Below are 22,756 nucleotides of genomic sequence, written 5' to 3'. Positions count from 1 at the left end.
AAGATGCAACGTCTAGCCAAAAGTGATGTAAAGGCTAATATTTTGAAGTGTGTAGGGTCGGTTAGACCAGTGTTGACTGGAAGCCCAAAAACAGCTAGAAAAGGGTCCATGCAGATTTGGGTCCCAAGAGCCTTGGAAAGAATAACTGAATACTGACTCCAGAAGCCATGGAGTCTTGGGCACAGAAAGAACATATGGCCTAGGTCACATGGGGTGGCATGACATCTCTCACACTGATCCATCACTTGTGGGTAAATCTCAGACAGACGAGACTTTGAATAGTAAACCCTGTACAACACCTTGAACTGGATAAGTTGTAACCTGGCACAGGACGTACTGTAACGGACATTGGATACTGCTTTCTCCCATTGCTGATCCGAAAAAATTACTCCTAACTCCCGCTCCCAAGCCCCCCTAATTTTAGCAACTGAATGGACATTTAAATCCATAAGTTGTTTATATATTAAAGATATAATTGACTTCTTATTGGGTTTGAGGGATAAGAATTCCTCCCACGGTTGGACATTTGGAAGAAGAGGGTAGGAGGGGAAGAGAGCAGAAGTGCAATGCCGTGCCTGAAAATAACGGAATAGATTGGTAGCCGGAAGATTTGTTTCTGAACACAGGTCTAAAAAAGTTAAGAAAGTGCCATCTTTATAGAGATCCTTAAACGTATTAATACCATGATGCTTCCACTGTACATAGGTACCATCAATGAGGCCAGGAGTAAACAGATGGTTCTGCATGATGGGCATGTGTACTGACGCAGAGACGTACTTAAAATGACTCAAAACACAGTTTATGGTCAAGTACCACACCTAGATATTTATAACTCTCAACGATCCCAATATCGGCAGTTTTAATGATATTGGGTGATGAGCTATAAGAGGACTTCCTAAAATCAATAATCATGTCTTTAGTTTTTGACACGTTAAGTGAGAGGAAGGACTCATCACACCAATTCACAAAATCATCTACAACCTGTCCATGGCCTGACTCGTCCCCCACTAGAAGACTGACGATCACTGTGTCGTCAGCAAACTTCAGGATGTGTCTGTTTGTGAAATTGCTGCGACACTCATTTGTGTACAGAATGAACAGAAGGGGAGAGAGGCAACAACCCTGGGGTGATCCAGTAGAGGAGGAGAGCACATCAGAAAAGACATGATTTACCCTCACACCTATTGATCAGAAAGTCTGTCACCCAGCCGACCAGACTAGTGTCAAGCTTGAAATGATTGTAAAGCCTGTCAGCAAGTAAGAGGGGTTGAATTGTATTAAATGCAGATGAAAAGTCAGCAAATAATAATCTTGCATGGGTGTGGGGGGCCTCAAGATGCTTATACAAGAGATGCAGGAGTGTGACAGCAGCATCCTCCACACCTCTCCCTGCTCTATAGGCAAACTGGAAGGGGTCAAGATGGTGTTCAACATGCATTAAAATCTCCTTCTTAATTATCTTCTCAAATGTCTTCATCACTAAAGAAGTCAGAGCCACAGGCCTAAAATCATTCAGTGCCTTAGGAGAACTGCCCTTAGCAACAGGAACAATGATCGCATGTTTCCAAATTTTAGGTACCATCTGTAGCTCTAAAGAAAGTGAGAAGATATAGTGAAAAATCCCACTCAGCTGATCAGCACAAGTTCTCAGTACCTGTCCACAGATGTTGTCAGGTCCAGGACTCTTGCTTTTGGTATGTCTAAAAAGATTAGCTACCCCTGTCTCATCAATACAAATAGATGGGGGAGTGATGGTCTTTTCCCTCAGTGTGCTGGTCTGCCTAGAACAATCATAGTTCTCAAAACGAAGGTCTGTCTGCCAGATATTTGTCAGAGGTAAACCCCTCTAAGGTAATGCTGCTTTTACCTTTCGTCTGAAGCCCTGCCATTGTTTTCATACCAAGCCAAGCTCTTTTGAGGTTGTTACTGCTGAGTTCTGCCTCAATCTTATTTCTATACCTCATCTTGGCGATCTTTATTGCAGCCCTCACCTCCTTCCTCAATATTCTCACAGTGGGAACGTCTCCCTCGTTAAAAGAAATTTTCCTTTTAAGAATCAGATCCTTAATATCTTTAGAGAGCCACGGTTTGTTATTAGGGAAAGTCTTAAATTCTCTGACTGGAACCACAGAGTCTTTGCAAAAAGAGATGTAGCTACACACCACATCAGTGAGTTCATCCAAATCAGAAGTGCTCTCTTGAAACACGGACCAGTCAGTGCAATCAAAACACCCCTGAAGGGCAACACAACTGTCTTTTGTCCAGACATTAGTCCGCTTCACACAGGCCTTCTCCCTCCTAATCACAGATCTGTAAGCAGGGAGGAAGTGAATAACATTGTGATCCGAAGAACCTAGCGCAGGTCCGGCCACAGACTTGTATGCCCCCTTAATTGGTCCATAACACAAATCCAGCGTTTTGTTATGCCTTGTAGGACAAGTGACATATTGAAAGAAATTGTTCAGTGATTTCTTAAGATTACAATTGTTAAAATCACCGAGAATAAAATTAGGAGCATCCGGTGAGAGAGTCTGCAGATTGTGTACCACTTTAAAAATGGCATCAGCAGCAACTTTAACGTCAGCCTTAGGATGAATGTAAACAACAGTGACAAAAATTTGAGGGAACTCCCTCGGTAAGTAAAAAGGCCTGACAGATACTGAAAGGAGCTCGATGTCAGGAAGACACAACCGCTCCCGCACAGTAAAATTATTACACCAGCCCTGGTTGATATATAAACAAACCCCTCCGTGAGATTTGCGTGTTACTCCACAGTTCCGATCCAATCTGACAGGGGTCCCAAAGCCGCTGATTCGCAGTGAAGTGTCACTGTCCATATCGGTCAGCCATGTCTCGGTAAGCGCCATCAGACAAGCCTCCCTGTATTCCCGTAGATGAAGCACATTCCCTTGTAATTCATCCGTTTTGTTCCTAAGAGATTGGACATTGGCCAGAATCATAGAAGGCAGAGGAACACGATTCTTCCTCCGAAGTTTTCTTACACGCTGACGCACGCCGCCTTTCTTTCCGCGTTTTCTCAAGCGGCGGGGCTTTCCAAAATTAGTCTTTGACCGGGGAAATAAATCCTCACCAAGAAGCACATCTGGTCGAGCATTAGAAGAGTCGTACATAGACAAGCAGGACCACCGTAATCCAAGTAGTTCCTCGCGTGTATAAGTGATTGTCAGTGAGAGTGAATGACTCCAGGTGAATATCGCCAACAACAATAAAACTAAGGTGTAGAAGATCTCCATGTCGGCAAAAAGTTAAAACCACGGTTAAGAACAGCGTTAAAACAAAGTTAAAAACAAAAAGAGAAAGAAATGCCAATAAATGCCAATAAACACCTGCTGCAGGTCGCCACAAGAGCAGCGCCCGTCTCACAGCTGACCTGGACTCCAAATCCTCGCATTTATTCTCCAATGTGGCCAACTCCTTTGACATCGCATCCACTTTGGCTTGGAGGTGGACAATATCATCCGTGCATGTGGAGAGAGACTGTTCCATCTCCATAACTGTGCTCCTGAGGCCAGCGAATTCCTGCCGCATGGTAGTTATATTTGAGGAAAGGTCCGTTTTTAGTTGCTGTATATCGGACCTGATAGACGTGAGATTCTCCGCAAACGCTGCCGTCAGTTCCTTTTTAAACAGTGCTGAAATTTCTTCACGAAGTTCAGAGAGGAGTTCAGCCTTCGTGAATTTTTCCGTATCGACGAGCGGCGTGTCGGGTGACCCAGGCAGTGGCGAAGTTTTACCACGAGGCGGGGATGCAGTGTTAGCAGCAGGCTGCAAGTTCGGCTGAGAGGTGCTTGCGCTCTTATTAACATTGTAAACACAAAAAGCAAAAACAGACTCTGCAGGAGCTACGCTCGGTGCGACCTACGCCATAGTCACATAAACCGGAAGTGTGTCCTGCTACCTTATTACGCTACTGAATCCGTTTGAGTGATTTGAAATCATGACATTTTCATCTTCATACATAGAGAGAAATATTGGAGAATTCTGCAAAACCTCAAATCACAACCAATTTTGTTTTTCTTATTATACCCTCACTGAACACTTAATAAAGTTTTGTTATATCTGTCTATCCTTGCTAAAAAATAGCCAAACCAATATCTATTACAAATTTTCCTATGATAATATATGCCTTTCAACAAAAATAGATTTTGAAATGATGAGCAGAAACCCATCCAATCCAGTAGCAGTCTAGGATTTGTAATAACTTCACAGCTTGTGAACCAAGTGTAAGCAGCATTTTAGCTGTCTTGAAACTATGACCTGTGAATGTGTATGTAGGTTACACAGTAACTGTACACTGGTAACTGTTATGTTATTGTATGCACAACAAGAGAGAATTTTTAGATACCACGCTGTGGCCCAGATATACAGAAGGTTTTCTTTGGTATCAGGTACCCGATGCACCAGCCTATTACACTGGCCAGAAAATATAATGAACAAAGGAAGGCCAAAAAAAAAAAAAAAAAAAAAAAAAAAAAGCACAAAGATTCCAGGACCAGAAAGTGCACCAATCCAGTCTCTGGGATTTTAAACCTTTGCAAAAGCACTGCCTGCCCTTCAAACTCAGTCTTTAAATTTTCTGTAAAAAGGGACTATTATCTCTTGCCAGCTGATATTGCAGTGGCAAGTTTGCCAGGGTATTGACACCAACGGATACCTCATGAGTAACAGGGAGTTGACAAAACAGCCTTAGGGTGAGTTACCTCTAATTGCTCCTTAATACTTCCACTTTCATCGTGTAAAGATTCACTGCTCACATTTAACCTTCAGGTAAAGTTCGCTTTGATGCTAGTACAAGAGTAGAAATTAAATGTCCTCTATTTCAATTTTCCTAATTGCTTTTTTTGCATGCAGACATTTAGTCCTCATAAAGACAGAGATTGCATCATCTACACACACACACAACTCAAAAGCACCTAAGCTAAGCAGAAAATACAACCTCTGGGAAATAATTGGCATGCAGATACAAAACAAGATGGAAAAGTTGGGAGGATCAGTGAGCTGCTATCAATCAAAAAGACGTGTTAGCTGTGAGAGTAGGGCAACGTTGCCCGATGTAATCTTAAATGTGTAGTAATCACTGACTTCTGGATCAAACACACACTATACATGTGCACTATATATATTATATTTAAAGTACATGCAGGAAAATCTGTATTGTGAAAACTATATGCATCAAAGTGCTGCACACAGTTTTGAAGCATACCTGGAACAAAGCTCCCCTGCACCACCTCCTTGTATGCCCACCATCCTTCATGAATTTTTGGTGGATTTGGCTGTGCTAAAGGGGGAGAGAAGAGACACAGCAACAGGGACATCAGTTACTTGTATCTGAAATGTAAACAATGAAGCAACGATGATTTTTTTTCCCCCAGCCTAACTGTAATATACTCTGTTAAACTCTTATAAACAACAGGGCTTAGGAAATAGTTTCAACCTAAACGCACACATGTGTATACACTTAGCAAGCTGTTGTGTGATCCAATGACTCCATAGACATTAGTACAAATTTTATTATTTTATGTTGTGTCAACTGTAGACAAAGGACTGGAAGGCAAAGGCCTAGAAGTCTGGGCACAAAGAAAAAGTTGTGAGTGAGAATTACTTTTTTTGGAATCATACTTTTTTGGATCTTAATTCCCCCACAACCCCAACTCTTCATTTACTAATTAAACACCAAAATTAAGGCCTAATTTAATGTCGAGATGTTGTCCTGATTGTTTCTCTTTAATGGATGTTGAGGTGGTTGAACAACCCTCTTCCTTCTGTTATCACTTCCAAAATCCTTGTTGCAGTAACACTGGAGAGCAGGTTCAATTTCATTGGAGTTGGCCTAAAGCATTGCATCGACCAACCAAATAGGACTATGTCAGTCTTTCCAGACTATTAGAAGACTGCACCCTCTGCCCAGCTCTTCTAGACTGGCAACCCCCCCCCAAAAGAACCCAAAAAGACCTAAATTGCAACAGGTTTCTTTTTATGTAGTCTGTTTTATTTCTTTTGGCTAATGCTACTACCATGAGACTGACGAAGACGGAATACACACTGATCTCTTTATTCGTGTTAAAAAAATAATGCAACTAACATCAGTGAGGTTACTGGTGACCCATTTACAGCGATATGCAACAGTTTGGGCATCCCTGATAATTTTCATGATTTTCCTTCATAAATCAGCACTGTCATCTAATTATATCATATAGCAAATGAACACAATGATATTTAAGTGAAATTAAGTTTATAGGACTTACAGAAAGTGTGCAATAGTTACCTAAACAAAATTAGGCAGGTGCATAAATTTGGGCACCCCAACAGAAAAATCCACCACAGATTTTCAAGTTTTTCAATATTCAGGTCTGGAGATGGCCATTCCAGAACATTGTACTTGTTCCTCTGCATGATTGCATTAGCAGATTTTGAGCAGTGTTTAGGGCCATTGTCTGGTTGAAATATCTAGCTCAATATCCGGCACAACTTCAACTTTGTCACTGATTCTTGAACGTTGCTCTCTGTATTATTGTATGGTATACCTTACAATATAAAGTGCCTCGAGGCGACTGTTGTTGTGATTTGGCTATATAAATAAAATTGAATTGAGTTGAATTAAAAGAATCTGCTGATATTGACTGGAATCCATGGGACTCTCAACCTCAAATTTTACTGTGGGTAGCAAGTCTTTCTCTTGGAATGCTGTGTTCTGTTTCCTCTTGTTATGCCCAAATAACTCAATTTTAGTTTCATCAGTCCACAGGACCTTATTCCAAAATGAAGCTGGCTTGTCCAAATGTGCTTTAGCATACCTCAAGCCACTCTGTTTGTGGCATGTGTGCAGAAAAGGCTAATTCTGCATTACTCTCCCATACAGCATCCCCTTGTGCAAAGTGGGCTGAATAGTTGAATGATGCTGGCCACCTTAAATACCCTTTCTCATGATTGGATTCGCCTGTGTGTGTAGATCAAGGATCAGGGAGCTTACCAAACAAATTTTGTGTTCCAATAATTAGTGCTAAAGGTATTAAAATCATTAAATGGCAAGGGTGCCCAAATTTATGCAACTGTATTTTGTTTAAGTAACTATTGCACACTTTTTGTAAATTCTATAAAGTTTATTTCACTTCTCAAATATAATTTTGTTCATCTGCTATATGATATATTGCTGAAATTGCTGATCCAAACAACCAATGATTTATGAAGAAAAATCATGAAAATTATCAGGGATGCCCCAACTTTTGCATACCACTATACTACCATGTACTGGAGAATTGTATTCCCTGAACCTTTTACTATAAGGTCACAGTGGTAACGACGGCACTTACAACCAGCTGGGGCCATTCTGTGTCTAGTTTGCAAGCTCACCATGTGCCTCCATGGGCTCTCTCAAGACATTAGGTTTACTGGCAAATTATAAATGGCCAGTAAACCTAATGACCACGAATCATTGTTTGCCTCTGTGTGCTCGCATAGTGATTGTTCGGGGTGTACCTCGCTTGCGAGCACCTTGCAACCCTGAATTGTATAAGTGGAAGAAAACGTATGTATAGATAGATGTTGGGAAGTTAGTCAGATGGACATCATAAAAAATATCAAAACTTCTACAAAGCTGATTAACTTTTGATCAGAAACCACACACACACACACACACACACACACACACACACACACACACACCTCAACAGTGCTGATTTGATTTGAAGAAAATAGTTTTACCATTGGCTCCAGAACTTGGTGAACCATAACATAATTAATTTCCTTGTTAAAGTAATGCAGTGCATTAGGGCTGCTCGATTATGGCAAAAATGATAATCACGATTATTTTCACTGAAATTGAGATCACGATTATTTGACGATATTTATTTAACCCTTTAAGACCTACCATAGAACCAAGTCCACCAGAGCTTATATTATTTTATTTTTTTTTACATGTTGTAGTGCCATTTGTGGGAGCATTTCAAGTTGCTATACATCAATACAACTGTTATAGCCCATATTTTAATAATATGTATGCATTAAGTCCATAGTAATTACATAAATTGCAAAAAAGTGCAATAAACTACAAAAAAAATTGAAAATCGCTTTTGTTTTGTTTACATATATTTCTACTTGGAGAAATTTAAGAGGTTTATCCCTCAAAACTTTAAATACAATAAAGTTGCAAAAAAATAGTTTCCCACCACAGGAAATTTATTTTGAGTGTCTTCATAGTTTTATTTTGGAGATACAGCAATTTTTATATACTGCAGGAAAAACAAAAAACAATCCTATGATGCAAATTTGCAAAGAAAACAGCATGTGCATCATTTTACTGTGGGAAGTGTTACGAACAGCTGATAGGAACGGCAAAGCGTGTTTCTGGAATATTATGTTTTTGTTCCTGCAAGCGCTTTTTATGCAATTTTTGCAGAGCTATATGTGGAACGAAACCGTGACCTAGGACAAGCTGATGGCATCAGATGTAAGTACAACTCCTCCGGTTTCATATGCAAAACAAATTATTGCGCTAGCTTACACGGTTCAGATTCTACAGGGATTTAACAATAGTTACGCAAAACGGAGCGTGCTGCTCTGACCGGCTTTAAAGGGTTAACAATGACTTTAAAAAAATAATATAAAATGGTGTGCAACACCACTGAAGTTTTTTTTTTTTTTTTAAACTCTCTTTTCAACCAACGGCAGTCACTCTCCAAATAACTTCTGCTTAGCTTTCCGAGCTTCCCTCGGGTCCTCTTAATCAGCGGTCTCCACCCTTTTTTGCGCCACGGACTGGTTTATGCCCGACAATATTTTCACAGACGGCCTTTAAGGTGTCGCGGATAAATGAGGGAGGGGCTAATAATCGGCTCAGTCATTTTTAATGATCGTTGAAAGCCCAGATCGTAATCGTGATTAAAATTCGATTAATTGAGCAGCCCTACAGTGCATGCAAATTTTCTCCATTAAAATATCTGTTTTATCATATTATTGTAATCAAAGCAAGTAATTCTAGTTTCCAGAACTGCATCATTGAACAACACAGTAGCCTACAAAGCAAGCCACAGTCAGCTATTGCCACTTTACACTTTGACAAGGTAGGTAGTACCAAGGTAGTACAAAATTAATGACTTAATTTAATTATTTGAAAAAATTATGTGAAAATGACGTTAGTTTCATTTAAAGCAGTTAGTGGCAGTGACCTGCTTTTTCTAATTAATGTGAAACCAGCTATACTGGGGAACATGACACTGGCAACGATTTTACTGTGGAGAGAAGGAGAAAGGCTGTTAGTCACAACAGCAGTTTTGGAGGTTAGCACAGACTCAAAAACAAGAAGTGGGGACCTCTTGCAATGTGCTCTCTGGGGAGGTAAGCAGTGAATGAGTCTCTGGGGCCTTGGGAAATGCTTTTGGAAGAACAGTAATCCAAGAGGTATTGTTGTCAGTCAACCCAGATGCAGGAATAGATGTGGGCCTTATGGAGGTTGCCCTCTGAGTTAGTTTGGGTGGAGGGCTAAAGGAATTGTAGTTCAGTGTGACCAGGATGTAGCTCCTCAGTTCATCAGGCAGTCAAAATTCACAAATGCCTTGGCCCCTCTTTGAAGTGGTCCCTATATATACAGTGGTCCCTACAGTGGTCCCTTGTTTATTGCGGGAGTTATCTATATAACTGTTTGTGACAAACACAGGAAACACTTTTCTTGCTGGGTTGCTGGGTGTGTTATTTAAAATATCTAACTTTTTATTGCAAAAACGGACATGGGTCATACACATCAAGGCAGGCAGCAAAGCATACAAACCAGGCAAGGTTAAGTAAAAGACAAAATCCCCAAACATGCCACAAGCTCATACAAATAGAAACTGACTATTACCTAATATTAGATATTATATTATATTATTTGCTAACAAAAATAAATTACCTTCTATTGCTTGGTAATTATTGTTATGGTTAGTAAAATACTGTCTGAACCCCTGTGAGTGCTAGTTGTGTTGCCCTTATCTAGAGTTTGTATTACAATCTGTGTTGTGCTGGAAACCAGTCATTTATTGACCTTGGCAATTAGTGGACTCCTACTTGATTAAAGAGACTACCCTCTTTAAGACCCCATTCAAGTCCCAGCCAAGTGTAAATATGTTAAGCTGCAGATGTGAGAACGCCCTTGGTAAAAAAAAAAAATTCACACTTTGTTGTGTGGTTTCTGAAATGAGAATGTTGCTCTAAACCTGTATGACAGATCTGGCTGGCCACAGACTCTTACTGACCTGAATTCTATTTAGCATTGAACCAGCTTATTTCATCCCTGCTTGGGAATGAGGCAGCACTCAATTCAACCGTTGCCAACCTCCCATAAAGCCAAAGGAGACAGTCTCAGTAAACAGTTTATTTTCATAAAATATCCAAGCTCTTGCATTGATATTCATTGAAGGGCTTGAGCAATTCATAAGCCCAACCATGCAGGAAGAGAGGGATGGAGGAGCGTGACAGGACAGCAGGGCAGGTACAGGATGGACTCAGAAAGGGAGGAAAGGGGAAAGAAAAGAAGAGAACGTCAGAATGGAAGAGATGCAGAGGCTAAACTAGAAGTGCCAAAGTGCATCCATAAATTAAACTTGACCTTGCCAACAGCTGTGCTTACTGACTTATGAGACCGTTATCTCTCCCATTCTGTGTGTGTGTGTGTGTGTGTGTGTGTGTGTGTGTGTGTGTGTGTGTGTGTGCGTGTGTGTGTGTGTGTGTTGTCATTAACTGGCTCAAAGTAGGTAACAAAGAGGGAGTCCACACAAGAAATTCACTTGTGTGAATGGGAGGTTCGTGAAAAGCTAAGACAAAATAAAATCCATGCAGTAAAATATGTCAAATTAAGCAACATGTTAGCCGTTAGGGCTGCTGCTGCTACTCTGCTGTCAACAGTAGTATTGCAACAACTAGCAATAATCCCTAGCAGTCACAGGAGGGTGCCTTTGGTAGCACCAGCCATGGAGCAGTGCAGGTGGACTGAGGGAGGGACAGAAGAAGGTGAAATTAATGTGGTAAGAAAATAAATGGATGGAGATAATTAAGGTCAAATTAATGTCTTCTTTGACCATGAGCCACTCCTAATAGCTTTAAGTGTAACTTTTAATGTCACAAGATGCAGTGCAATGCAACTAAGAACTAACGCAACAATAACTGTGGCAACCTGATTAAAAATCTGTTTCAATATCAATTATCAAACAAAATTAAATCTATGCTTTTATACATGTATCTCTCTCTCTCTCTCTCTCTCTCTATATATATATATATATATATATATATATATATATATATATACACACACACACACACATACATATATATATATGGGCTAGGCACATTAACACATTATTTACTAGTCAACTAAAGAAAAAAAGGTGACTAACCAACTACTCTAAAACGTTAAAAAAGGATGTGCAATTTAATTAAGACGTGCAATTTAACTGTGCAGCACCCCGCATTGCACATCATCAACATTTCACGCTATACTCCAAGAAAAACACTTAAAATAAACCAATGTTATATACGATATTAAAACATGTTACTACAGCTCACGTATTACTAAAATAATAAAACAACTAAAATATGACAAAATAGCAACATTTGAAAAATAAATGAACTGTGACTGAGAAGTGTGGCATATCGTGCCATGTGTTATGAAAAATGCACAATGTTAGAAAATTCATTACAACGACTTTAATAGCATTTAAAAATATCAAAACAATAAATCATCCAGCCATTTTCTCTCACTTATCTGAAGACTTCCCCCTCGCCACATCCTCCTTTCCCAGGCCCAGCCGATAAATGTAATCTCTCCAGCGTGTCCAGGAATGACAGCCATCTCCTTTTGAGGAGAAGTAGCACTTTACCTGAGACCTTCCGGAATGAGGGAACTCCTCACTCAACTGCTAAGGGAGAGCCCATTCACTTCCACTTGTATCTGCAATCTCATTCTAATAGTGTTAACAAGGTTAACACTACAAAGATAAGGCCTAGATTTGGTTTCTCAACAACCATGCGCCATATGGTGGCAGAGGGCTGCATAACATTTAGGACATAATAATTTACCGGTTTTAGGCATCAATTAAAATTTTAACAGTTAGATTAAATCACTAGTAAGTAATTAGTTGGCTAGTCAACTAATTGCACATCCCAATTAATTGACAATTATTTTACCGCACATTAAAGCAGTTTTTCAAAATCATTATTATTTTGAAAGTCTGTGACATTTTCATTTTAAAACTGTTCCTGACTGCAGCGTTGATAGCACTAAAGTTATTTGCAAACACTGCAAAGTTGAGTTTTCTTGTCACCAGAGTACTTCAAGTCTAAAGGATCACTCAATGCACTACACAGTATTGATATTAGCAAATCACACACCCAAACATACTGTGGCAGGAGGCTTCAGCAGACTACGTTGGATGCAGTATGTAAGGACATCTAAGCATGTAAGTATAGATAAACAAAAGTAAGACAAGCTAACAAACGCCATACCAAAGTGGATAGCTAAAAAAATGTAGGCCAATTAGTGTTGTCGAAGATATTGGTCTAAAGGAATGTTCTTAGGATCCCAACAAATGTAGAGATGTATGAGCCTCCTTCAAGACACATCATCACAAGAAGAATATACGAGTTGTAATTACCTAAGGTTTAAAGTGGAGTACTGATGAACAACGGAAGCCGTGTTCACAAAATGTCTCTTTTCTGTATTGAAAACAGAAGAACAGAAGAAGACAGACATTTTGCTGAAACATGTGCAGAACATTTTATTCACGTTGCAAAGCAACTAAACAACTTTAAACACAGCCCAGCAAGAGTTACAGAATTTGAACAGCAACAAACTTACACAAACAAAAGAAAGAGTCACTTATACAAAACATTTCCACCAGATGGAATTAAATTCTGGACATGATGAAAACTATCTGCAGACACCAGCAGACACTCAAGGATGTCCACACAGAACACCAAGATTGCAAGATTGTCCATTTCAGCTGTAGTTGGCAAAGTGCAGATGTTAGAAACACTACTGAAACCCTGCAGGAAGGTTTTACATCATTTATTTCTTACTGTGTGTGTGAGAGAGAAATAGCGTCTGTCATGGTCCTGGGTCATGTGACCCAGTATTCTGTGTTTGTTGGTGTTTTTGTTATTCTTTTTAGTCTAGTTTCATTTCAGTTTATCTAGTTACATTCTGCCATGTTTCATGTCCAAGTTTTCTTTGTTTGTCAAGTTCAAGTCATGTCTGTCTCCTTAGGTTTCCCGTTTTATTTTGAAAGAGCTTTGTGTTTTGTGTTTATTGTATTTAGTTTCACGTGTCCTGTCATTATGTTAATTGTTGTCAGCTGTTTTCCCCATGTGATTCTACTTCCCTTGATCATTCCTTATGTGTATAAATACACATAAGGAATGATCAAGGGAAGTAGAATCACATGGTGTGTTTCCGCTCAGTCAGTGTCAGATCGTCTGTTAACCTCACCACAGTTTTCATAGGTTTACCTCATTGTGTCACTGTGTTTCCTAGTTTACTCAGTGTTCATAGTTTTGACATAGTTCGTTCACTGAGTGTCACGGCCTTCTGTTAACACAGTGTTCATAGTCTCCTTAGTTTCCCTAGTTTCATGTTTTTCTTCTGCAATCAGCCACAATAAAGGCTCGCTTTATTTTTGAAACTACGTCTTGTCTCCACCGTGTCTGTATCTGGGTCTACCTCATTCTTCACACCGGCGCACCCCGCCGTGACAGCGTCTGTATGTGTGTGTAAATATAGCATGAATATTTAGAGAACATTTTTGTGCGTATAGAAGTAAATGAATGCACTACATTTTCATTTTAAATGTTTTTCTTTTGTATTTTTTCTTTTGCAGGTATGAGACTGAACTTCTGGGAGGAAAAAAGTATGTTTCATGCTCTGTGGTTCTGCCTGCTTTTTGTGAACTCTCTTGGGTCATGGAGAGCTCAAATGATGACCCTGCCTACATGATCTTCAGTCAGAACAGACCTGGAGACACACAAAGAAAATATCAACATTGCATAACTGAAAATTGCTACTGCACTGGACCCCGATTCAAGGACTTCAAGTATATGCACAGAGCTGACAGAGGTGAAGTTTTGGTCTCAGTCGCCAACATGCTCAAGGAACAGAGGGTTGCTGGAGAGAAACTTGTGGAAGCAACAACATGTCACCACCAAAGAAAAGGTTAGCTGTATTGGCTCCTATGTCAGTTTGATTCAGAACAGGAGGAATACTCAGCTTCGAGTGTGCTTTGATACATCGATACAGGAGAGCCCACCATCAGTACAGAGGCCTGTCCATTAGAGTGGTGGTCCAAGCATACAGCAGCAGGCTGTAGTGATGGGTCGGTCGCGAACGATATGGCTCTTAGAGCCGGATCTTTGAAGCGAACGATGCGAGCCGGCTCGTGGGTTTTTTTGGGGGTTTTTTCCCCCCTTTCTCCTGCCCTCTCTTTCACTTTTTTTCGCTTTACACTGCAAGTCCCTTGTGTTTGCGCTGAGCAGAGACGCCAAACAGAGCCTTGCGTTTGCGCCCCTTCCCCCCTCTGCTCAGCGCTGAGCTAAGGGGGCGGGTACGGTAGTTGCAACAGCAGTAGCACACAACAAGAGCAGGAGGGAGAGGGAAAGAAAGAGAGCCGGAAGCAACAACAAGAGACAACACCGTCACATTGGAAAGGTACAGTAAAGAAAATGAGTGACACGAAGAAAAGAAGCAAAGTCTGGAGCCATTTCAATCTTATTGACAAAACAAAGGCAGAGTGTAGAGTCTACAAGAAAAGGATATAATATAGAGCCGGCTCCACAAACAACATGCACAGGCACCTAAGTTGTCAGTTCTCCACCCATCAGTGCAATGGGAAGATAAAACACAGTCAGTTGAGTGTGATATTAATATTTCTAAATGCCAACCTTTCCCTTAATTAAAGATCTGGGCGTTCTTTTTTTCCCCCTTTTTCCCCATGTTTTAGTTTATATTTAATTGTGTTGTGGTTTGCAGTGTTTTGTGTTGTTTCACTTTAAATTTCTTTAAAAGGAAAAAGCTTAAAATTTAAGTAGTTAAAAGTTGAAATGTATGAAATGTAAATAGTTGGTTTTTGTATTTTATAATTGATTTATTACTCCAAAACGTACAAACTGGAGCATGTACAAACTCCAAAACACAACGGAAGTGCTCTAGGATGCTAGGGGGTGTGTTGAGCTTTTGTTACCTAGTGGCTACACAAGCCAGAAGTACCAACAATCGGATTGGGTGTGTGGTAGTAATAGGTAAATGAAGTTGTTTTTTTTATTTAAATTATTTGAATATATATATATATATATATATATATATATATATATATATATATATATATATATATATATATATTAGGGGTGCAACGATATTCGTATCGATATTGAACCGTTCGATACAGTGCTTTCGGTTCGGTACGCATATGTATCGAACAATACAATTTTTTAAAAAAATTTAAATTTTTTTTTTTTTTTTTTTTGTCCCGTTTGGATCTATAGCCATCAGAATTGTTGTCTTGAGGCCAAGAAAGATGCCAAGCGGATTTATTTTACCAAGTGGATCATCATATTGGTCCATTTGATTGACCTTTATTATAATTATGAATTTATTTTATTTTCAGTTGCAAACGGGACAGACATGACTGTGGGATAGGACAGGGGGAAAGAATGAAAGAAAGAGGGGAGAGAAAGAAAGAAAACCAAAGGGGAGGAAAAAAAAAGAACAATACAAAATTTGTAATTTTTTTTATCAACTTTCCTTCTGACGATGCTGTCTGTGTTGAGCGCTCAGTGAATCTGCGTTCAACTACTCCGCCTAGGCTGCACTGTCCAGCGCAGATCCACTGAGCGCTCAACACAGACAGCATCATCAGAAGGAAGAGCGCAGGGCAAGCTAGCGAGACAGAAAGTTAAGCTGTGCTAAATAACCAGGGGTGCACATAAGTGGTGCACATTCGCTGTCAAAATAAAAAACACGTACAAGGGTTAGGGTTAAATTTAAAAACTGTACTTTTGAGTTAAAATATATATTTATAATTTTAATAAATGACAAATTAAAAAGGCATGAACATTTTTTTTGTATCGAAAAAATATCGAACCGTGACACCAAAGTATCGAACCGAACCGAACCGTGAATTTTGTGTATCGTTGCACCCCTAATATATATATATATATATATATATATATATATATATATATATATATATATATATATATATATATATATATATATATATATATATATATATATTCAAATAATTTAAAAAAGCACGGTGGCAGCACGGTGGTTAGTACTGTTGCCGCACAGCAAGAAGGTCCTGAGTTCAATTCCAACATCAGGCCGGGGTCTTTCTGTGTGGAGTTTGCATGTTCTCCCCGTGTTTGCGTGGGTTCCCTCCGGGTACTCCGGCTTCCTCCCACCGTCCAAAGACATGCACATAGTGGGGATAGGTTAATTGGATAACCTAAATTGTCACTAGGTGTGAATGTGCGAATGAAAGTGAGTGCGAATGGTTGTCTGTCCCTGTGTGTTAGCCCTGCGACAGACTGGCGACCTGTCCAGGGTGTACCCTGCCTTTCGCCCTATGACAGCTGGGATAGGCTCCAGCGCCCCCCGTGACCCTGAAAAAGGATACGCGGAAGCGAATGGATGGATGGATGGATATATATATATGTGTGTGTGTGTGTGTGTGTGTGTATTAATACAAAAACAATAGACATATGCATTCGATTGTGTAATTTAAGTGATCTAGGTAGCTCTGTTTTGGAAGTTCAGTTAACGCTAGAAATGTGTTTTGGAGTTTTTACGTGCTTTGTCTCTAGGGGCCCCCATAACTATTTATATACAAACATACATAAAGAAAACCACGTTTTTATACATTACTAATTCCTTTTGTGCATAATTTTATATTGTTGTTGATAATTAATTAATTAAAGCAACAAAACAACCTAAAGAGCCGGTTGGGAGCCGAAAGAGCCGGCTCTTTTTAGTGAGCCGAGCCGAAAGAGCCGGTTCTCTAAAAAGAGCCAGAAATCCCATCACTAGCAGGCTGGCCTCCATTGCATTTAAGTACTTGGCAATGCCTGCAACATCCATACCTTGTGAAATGGTTTTCTCTGTTGCCTGTTGCCATCATATTTTACAGATAAAGAGTTTCTTTATCATCAGAAAATTTAAATGAGCTTGTGTGTCTTAGCAACTGTTTTGGTGCAGAGGAGTAAGAAAATGTCAAGTCAGAGAAACAGATAAATGCAGTTAATTTTGTCAACTCAACCTGGATTACTGAAAGTGGGGTTTTTTTCTCTTGTTTTTGACTGAGATTCTAAAAGGAAATCCAATACAACCATTGAGTTCACAGACAAAAAAGTCCCTTGCACAGTAAATTAACTTGAACATAGACTGTTTATACTAGGTTTGTATCTGCCCCAAGGAGTGGCATGCAGACTGGAACAGACAGGGATCGAACCACCAACCTTTCAATTAGCAGGTGACCTGTTCAACAACAACTACACCGTTCCAAACCTCACTAGACGGAGTTGTAAAGGAAAAATTCTTTCAATTTTAGTGCACTGATTAGCCAAACAGTCTTACCGTGTACTTGAAGCTCTCTTACCCCAACAGGCAAAGTTGGGTCAACAGAGTGGTATTCTTTTACACATCCTAACTGTGACATTATCAGACATGCACTGAGAGGAGCCACAGAGAAGTGGCTGCGTGTTTACGGCTCACTGACCACATAAATGTGCACCTAACAAGAACACACTCTTCATTTGCTCACTTTTACTGTACTGTGCAGTGTCTCATCTCCAGAGATGGGCAGTAACCCGTTACTTGTAACGCGTTACTGTAATCAGATTACTTTTTTCAAGTAACAAGTAAAGTAAGGGATTACTATCGCAAAAACGGTAATTAGATTACCGTTACTTTCCTGTAGGAACGCTGCGTTACTAAAACCGTGATTTTTTTTGCGAGAATGTCTCATGACAATGACATAAGCGAGTGCGACGTTCATGACAACAGCTGTGTGCAGATCAACAATGGATAATATATCGAGTGCGGGAGAGAGTAAGAGCGTGCAGCGTTAAAGCGTGGAAGTACTGACCTTACTTTGAGTTTGATTCCATAAAAAGTGACAAAAACATTAGTGTCCGTTGTGCGTGGGAAGAAAACTTCTTTTTACAGCAAAAAAAGAAACCCTAAACAAGCACCGAGTGCGCAACGACGTAATGGGAAATTCACAGAGAAACTCGCAGATTCTTCAACTGACCGCTGCGGCACACCTGCACCAGGGTAAACCTCCGCCTACCCCACTCCTGCTTTACAGGTGAAAATAGAGCAAAAGGACCGCTGAGTCTTTGACTTTATTTATTTTCTGCTGTGTTTTACTTGCATCTATTTGAAAGACTGAGTGTAAACACAAAAAATATTTTATTTTATGTGCTGGAATGTGCAGAAAATGGGTTTAAATATTAAACAAATTTCTTCCAGAATGTTACATATGTAATGTTATGTGCACATTGAGAATTTTAGCATCTCCTAGTGGTTAGCTTGGAGACTGCGGTCAAGTGAATTTTTATGTGGTTTGGCTTGTATTCCTATTGGATGTTTAGAGTCACATGAGTGGGGTGATACAGGAAGAGTTTCCTATTGGATGTTTAGAGTCACATGAGTGGGGTAATGCAGGAAGCCATTTTAGTATTGGGATTTGCACAATGAGGCGTACCAGAAGTCTCCCTGTTTAATCCTTAAGCATCCACCTGTGTTATGCCATGGAGAAGCTTTGTTTGTAAGTTTGAATTGTGTTTCATCTTTATAAGTAGTGAGTGTTGTATATTTTATTGATTTTATGCATATTTGGAGAGATTTATATATAAATGCCTAGATCTGTTCGCCATGTGAAGCAAATGCATAATTCTTTATTGAGCATATTTCTTTTTGTATTTTTTGTAGTTTCACAAGTTCTGGGAAATCACTGTAAGTTGTACGTTGATGAAGACAAACAAGTAAACAGCCCTCAACTTTACTTTCACGCCTGACTCATCATTCAACGCTTTCAGTGCTTACGGCATATGTTTAGCTATCTGTCACTTCGTGTACCAGAACCACGCACGCAGGGGACAGAATAGTGAAAAAACAGCATCACACCAGGGATAATACAGCAAGTCTGGATAGCAGAGACCGCTAACGCTCATTAGTCTTCCTGCCTTGTTTAGTTGTACCTTGCATGCCGAATAGTCATCATGGACAATAAGCCAGATACAGAAGATCAACAGAAGACTAGCTCTCCAAGAACATCTGTGAAGTCATATGTGACCAGATCTGTTGCTAGTTCTTCTAACAGCTCCTGCAAGTCTTCTGCAAGCCTAGCAGCTGCTAAAGCACGTGCAAGAGCTGAAGCAGTGCGTGCTCGCTCCACCTTTGTCAAAAAAGAAACTGAACTCATGGTGGAAAAAGCCCAGTTGAGAGTAGAAGAGGCACGCATGGAGGCTGCTCTGGCCACACTGAAGCAAGAGAAAGAAGTTGCAGCGGCTTTAGCTGAGGCGGAGGTTTTGGAATCAGCCGTAGCAGAACTCGGCTCTAAACAAGATCTCAGGGCAGCGGACATCATAGGAATTCCCCCTGACTCCACAGAAAAAAGAACAAATGATTATGTTGAGTGTCACTCAAGAATGCACTCTAGTCAGCTGTCGTTGCCCGGCCTTGAGTCCCATATCACCTCCAGTCGGCCACGCGATTTCTCTCATGCGCCACCACTCCAGGACAACGAACTGAATCCCATTCGTACAGCCATTGATGGACTGAGCTCCACTCCAGCTCGTGTCAAGAGCCATACTACCTTTGAAGAAAATGGTATGAAGCATCCATCTGCTCAGAATTACCCTGGGATTTATCCATGTAGTGTCACCCCCCTGCAGGAACCTCAACCACACACACATCCTCTTAGAATGCAAGCAGCGCAGCCCTCTGCTCTGAACCATACCGGCATTAATGACTTTGCTGTATACATGGCTCGCCGGGAACTTGTGACATCCGGGATGACAAAGTTTGATGATCGTCCAGAGAATTATTGGGGCTGGAAGTCTACCTTCATGAACATCATTGAAGGGCTAAAACTCACCTGCAATGAAGAGCTTGACCTTCTCACTAGATGGTTAGGTCCTCAATCATCTGAGCAAGTCAGGAGAATCAGAGCTGTTCATGTCAATGACCCCGCTGCAGGGCTCAGGATGGCGTGGATGCGACTTGAAGAGAACTACAGGTCTCCTGAAATAATTGAGAAAGCTCTGCTGGACAAACTGGAGAGATTTCCTAAGATCAGCAACAGGGACCCTCTCAACCTGAGAGAGCTTGGTGACTTGTTGAGGGAGTTGGGGTCAGCAAAGTTAGAAGGTTGTTTGCCTGGGCTCGCCTATCTGGATACCTCTCGCGGCATTAAACCAATAGTGGAGAAACTGCCGTATGGCCTTCAAGAAAAATGGATGACACAAGGCAGTGCGTACAAGCTGCAAAACCAAGGCCAGTTTCCACCGTTCTCATTCTTCACTGACTTTGTCTGCAAAGAAGCCCGCACTCGTAATGATCCAAGTTTTGCATTTAGCTCATTTGGGATGACGACAGTGAAACCAGAAAACTCACCTAAAAGGTACACGCATTCCAGGAACCACGTCTCATCCAGCAAAACAGAGATTACATCAACATCTGCCATCAAGCCCACAGAGTCAGCTAGCAGTAAGTTGGATGTGGACAGACAGTGTCCGATTCACAAAAAACCCCACCCTCTCAAGCGGTGTAGGGGCTTCCGAGCTAAGACACTGGATGAACGCAAAACGTTCCTGCGAGATAGTGGAGTTTGTTTCAGATGCTGCTCCTCAACTGAACACGTTGCTAAAGACTGCAAAACAATTATTCACTGTAAAGAGTGTAACAGTGACAAGCACGTCACAGCACTTCATCCAGGACCAGCTCCATGGGCTGTCAAAGACCCTGAGGATGAGCATGGCGGGGAGGAAGATGAAGCGGCTTCTCCTGACATAATCTCCAAATGCACAGAAGTGTGTGGAATTGCCAATAACTCCCGCTCTTGCTCTAAAATCTGTCTCATAAAAGTGCATCCTAGAGGACAACCAGAAAGATCTATAAAAGTCTATGCCGTACTTGATGACCAGAGCAATAGGTCTCTTGCTCGGTCCAAATTCTTCGACCTGTTTGGCCTCAAGGGTAGCGATTCTCCCTACACGCTGCGCACATGTGAGGGAGTCACTGAGTTATCTGGCCGAAGAGGAGTTGGATTTGTTGCTCAGCCATTGGATGGACGTCTCAGCATTCCTCTTCCCACACTTATTGAGTGTAGCCATATCCCAGATGATAGATCGGAGATACCTACTCCTGATGTAGTCAAACACCACCCACACCTAAAGTCTATCACTCATCTCATCCCTGAACTTGATCCAAATGCGCAAATTCTCCTTCTGCTGGGTCGGGATGTGTTACAAGTCCATAAAGTGAGAGACCAACGCAACGGGCCCAATAATGCACCCTATGCCCAAAGACTGGACCTTGGCTGGGTCGTAGTTGGAGACGTCTGTTTGGGTGCAGCTCACAAGCCGAAAGCAGTTAATGTCTACCGGACTAACGTTCTGGAGAATGGGCGTCACTCTCATTTCAGTCCATGTCCCAACCACCTAGTTGTGAAAGAGAAGCTTACAACAAGGACAGGCATAAGACCTCTCAACTCTCAAACCCTGTCACACTTTCATCCTCTGGACAGCCTGTTTCAGAACTCTGATGATCATTTACTTGGCAACAAAATCTTCGAAAGAACAGAGAATGACAATGAAGTTGCCCCATCTATTGAGGACAAACGGTTCATTCAGTTGATGAATAATGAGATGTTCATAGATGATGCTAACAGTTGGGTAGCTCCCCTTCCCTTTCGCATGCCAAGACCATGGCTGCCTAACAACAGAGGACAAGCTCTGACTCGTTTCACCAGTCTCTGCAAAACTCTAGAAAGGAAACCTGAGATGAGGAGACATTTTCTGGCTTTCATGCAGAATATCTTTGATCGAGATCATGCTGAACCAGCTCCAGCACTCAACGATGGAGATGAATGCTGGTACCTTCCCAGTTTTGGCGTCTATCATCCACGCAAGCCTGGCCAGATCCGAGTTGTGTTTGATTCAAGCGCTCCTTATCTTGGCATCTCCTTGAACGATGTGCTGTTGACAGGGCCAGACTTAAATAACACTCTGCTGGGAGTCCTAATGCGGTTTAGGCATGAACAGGTAGCCATCACAGCAGATATTGAGCAGATGTTTCACAGCTTTGTTGTCAGGAAAGACCACAGGAACTTCCTCAGATTTCTGTGGTTTAAAGACAATGACATCACGAAGGAAGTTGTGGAATATCGTATGAGAGTCCATGTGTTTGGCAACCGCCCCTCTCCAGCTGTGGCTACTTATGGGCTTCGGAGAGCAGCTTTACATGGAGAGGGCGAGTTTGGGGAGGGGGCAAAGGAGTTCATACACAGGAACTTCTACGTTGATGATGCACTCAAGTCACTGCCATCTGCAACAGCAGCTATCAGTCTTCTCAAGGCAGCCCAAGGCATGCTTGCCATCTCCAACTTGAGACTTCATAAAATAGCATCCAATTGCCTAACTGTCATGCAGGCTTTCCCATCAACAGATCATGCAAAAGACTTGAAAAATCTCGACCTGGACAAAGATTCACCTC

The 22,756-nt window shown here is 41.0% G+C and overlaps 1 protein-coding gene across 1 annotated transcript in view; it reads right to left on the bottom strand.

Annotated features, from left to right (window-relative positions):
* ca10a (carbonic anhydrase 10 (inactive)a) overlaps positions 1 to 22,756 on the bottom strand; it is a 332,797-nt gene that overhangs the window by 272,304 nt on the left and 37,737 nt on the right. The window contains exon 2 of the mRNA XM_085360340.1: positions 5,225 to 5,299. Coding sequence (XP_085216466.1) covers positions 5,225 to 5,299 — 75 coding nt within the window. The remainder of the gene's footprint in view (positions 1 to 5,224; positions 5,300 to 22,756) is intronic.

The sequence above is a fragment of the Diplotaxodon limnothrissa genome, linkage group LG8 (genome assembly GCF_057381915.1).
Source record: "Diplotaxodon limnothrissa isolate DT_005_m linkage group LG8, D_limnothrissa_male_GT1.1, whole genome shotgun sequence".
Taxonomy (NCBI): domain Eukaryota; kingdom Metazoa; phylum Chordata; class Actinopteri; order Cichliformes; family Cichlidae; genus Diplotaxodon; species Diplotaxodon limnothrissa.
The sequence above is the reverse complement of the archived record's forward strand: the minus strand, read 5'-3'. Positions and strand labels throughout refer to the sequence as shown.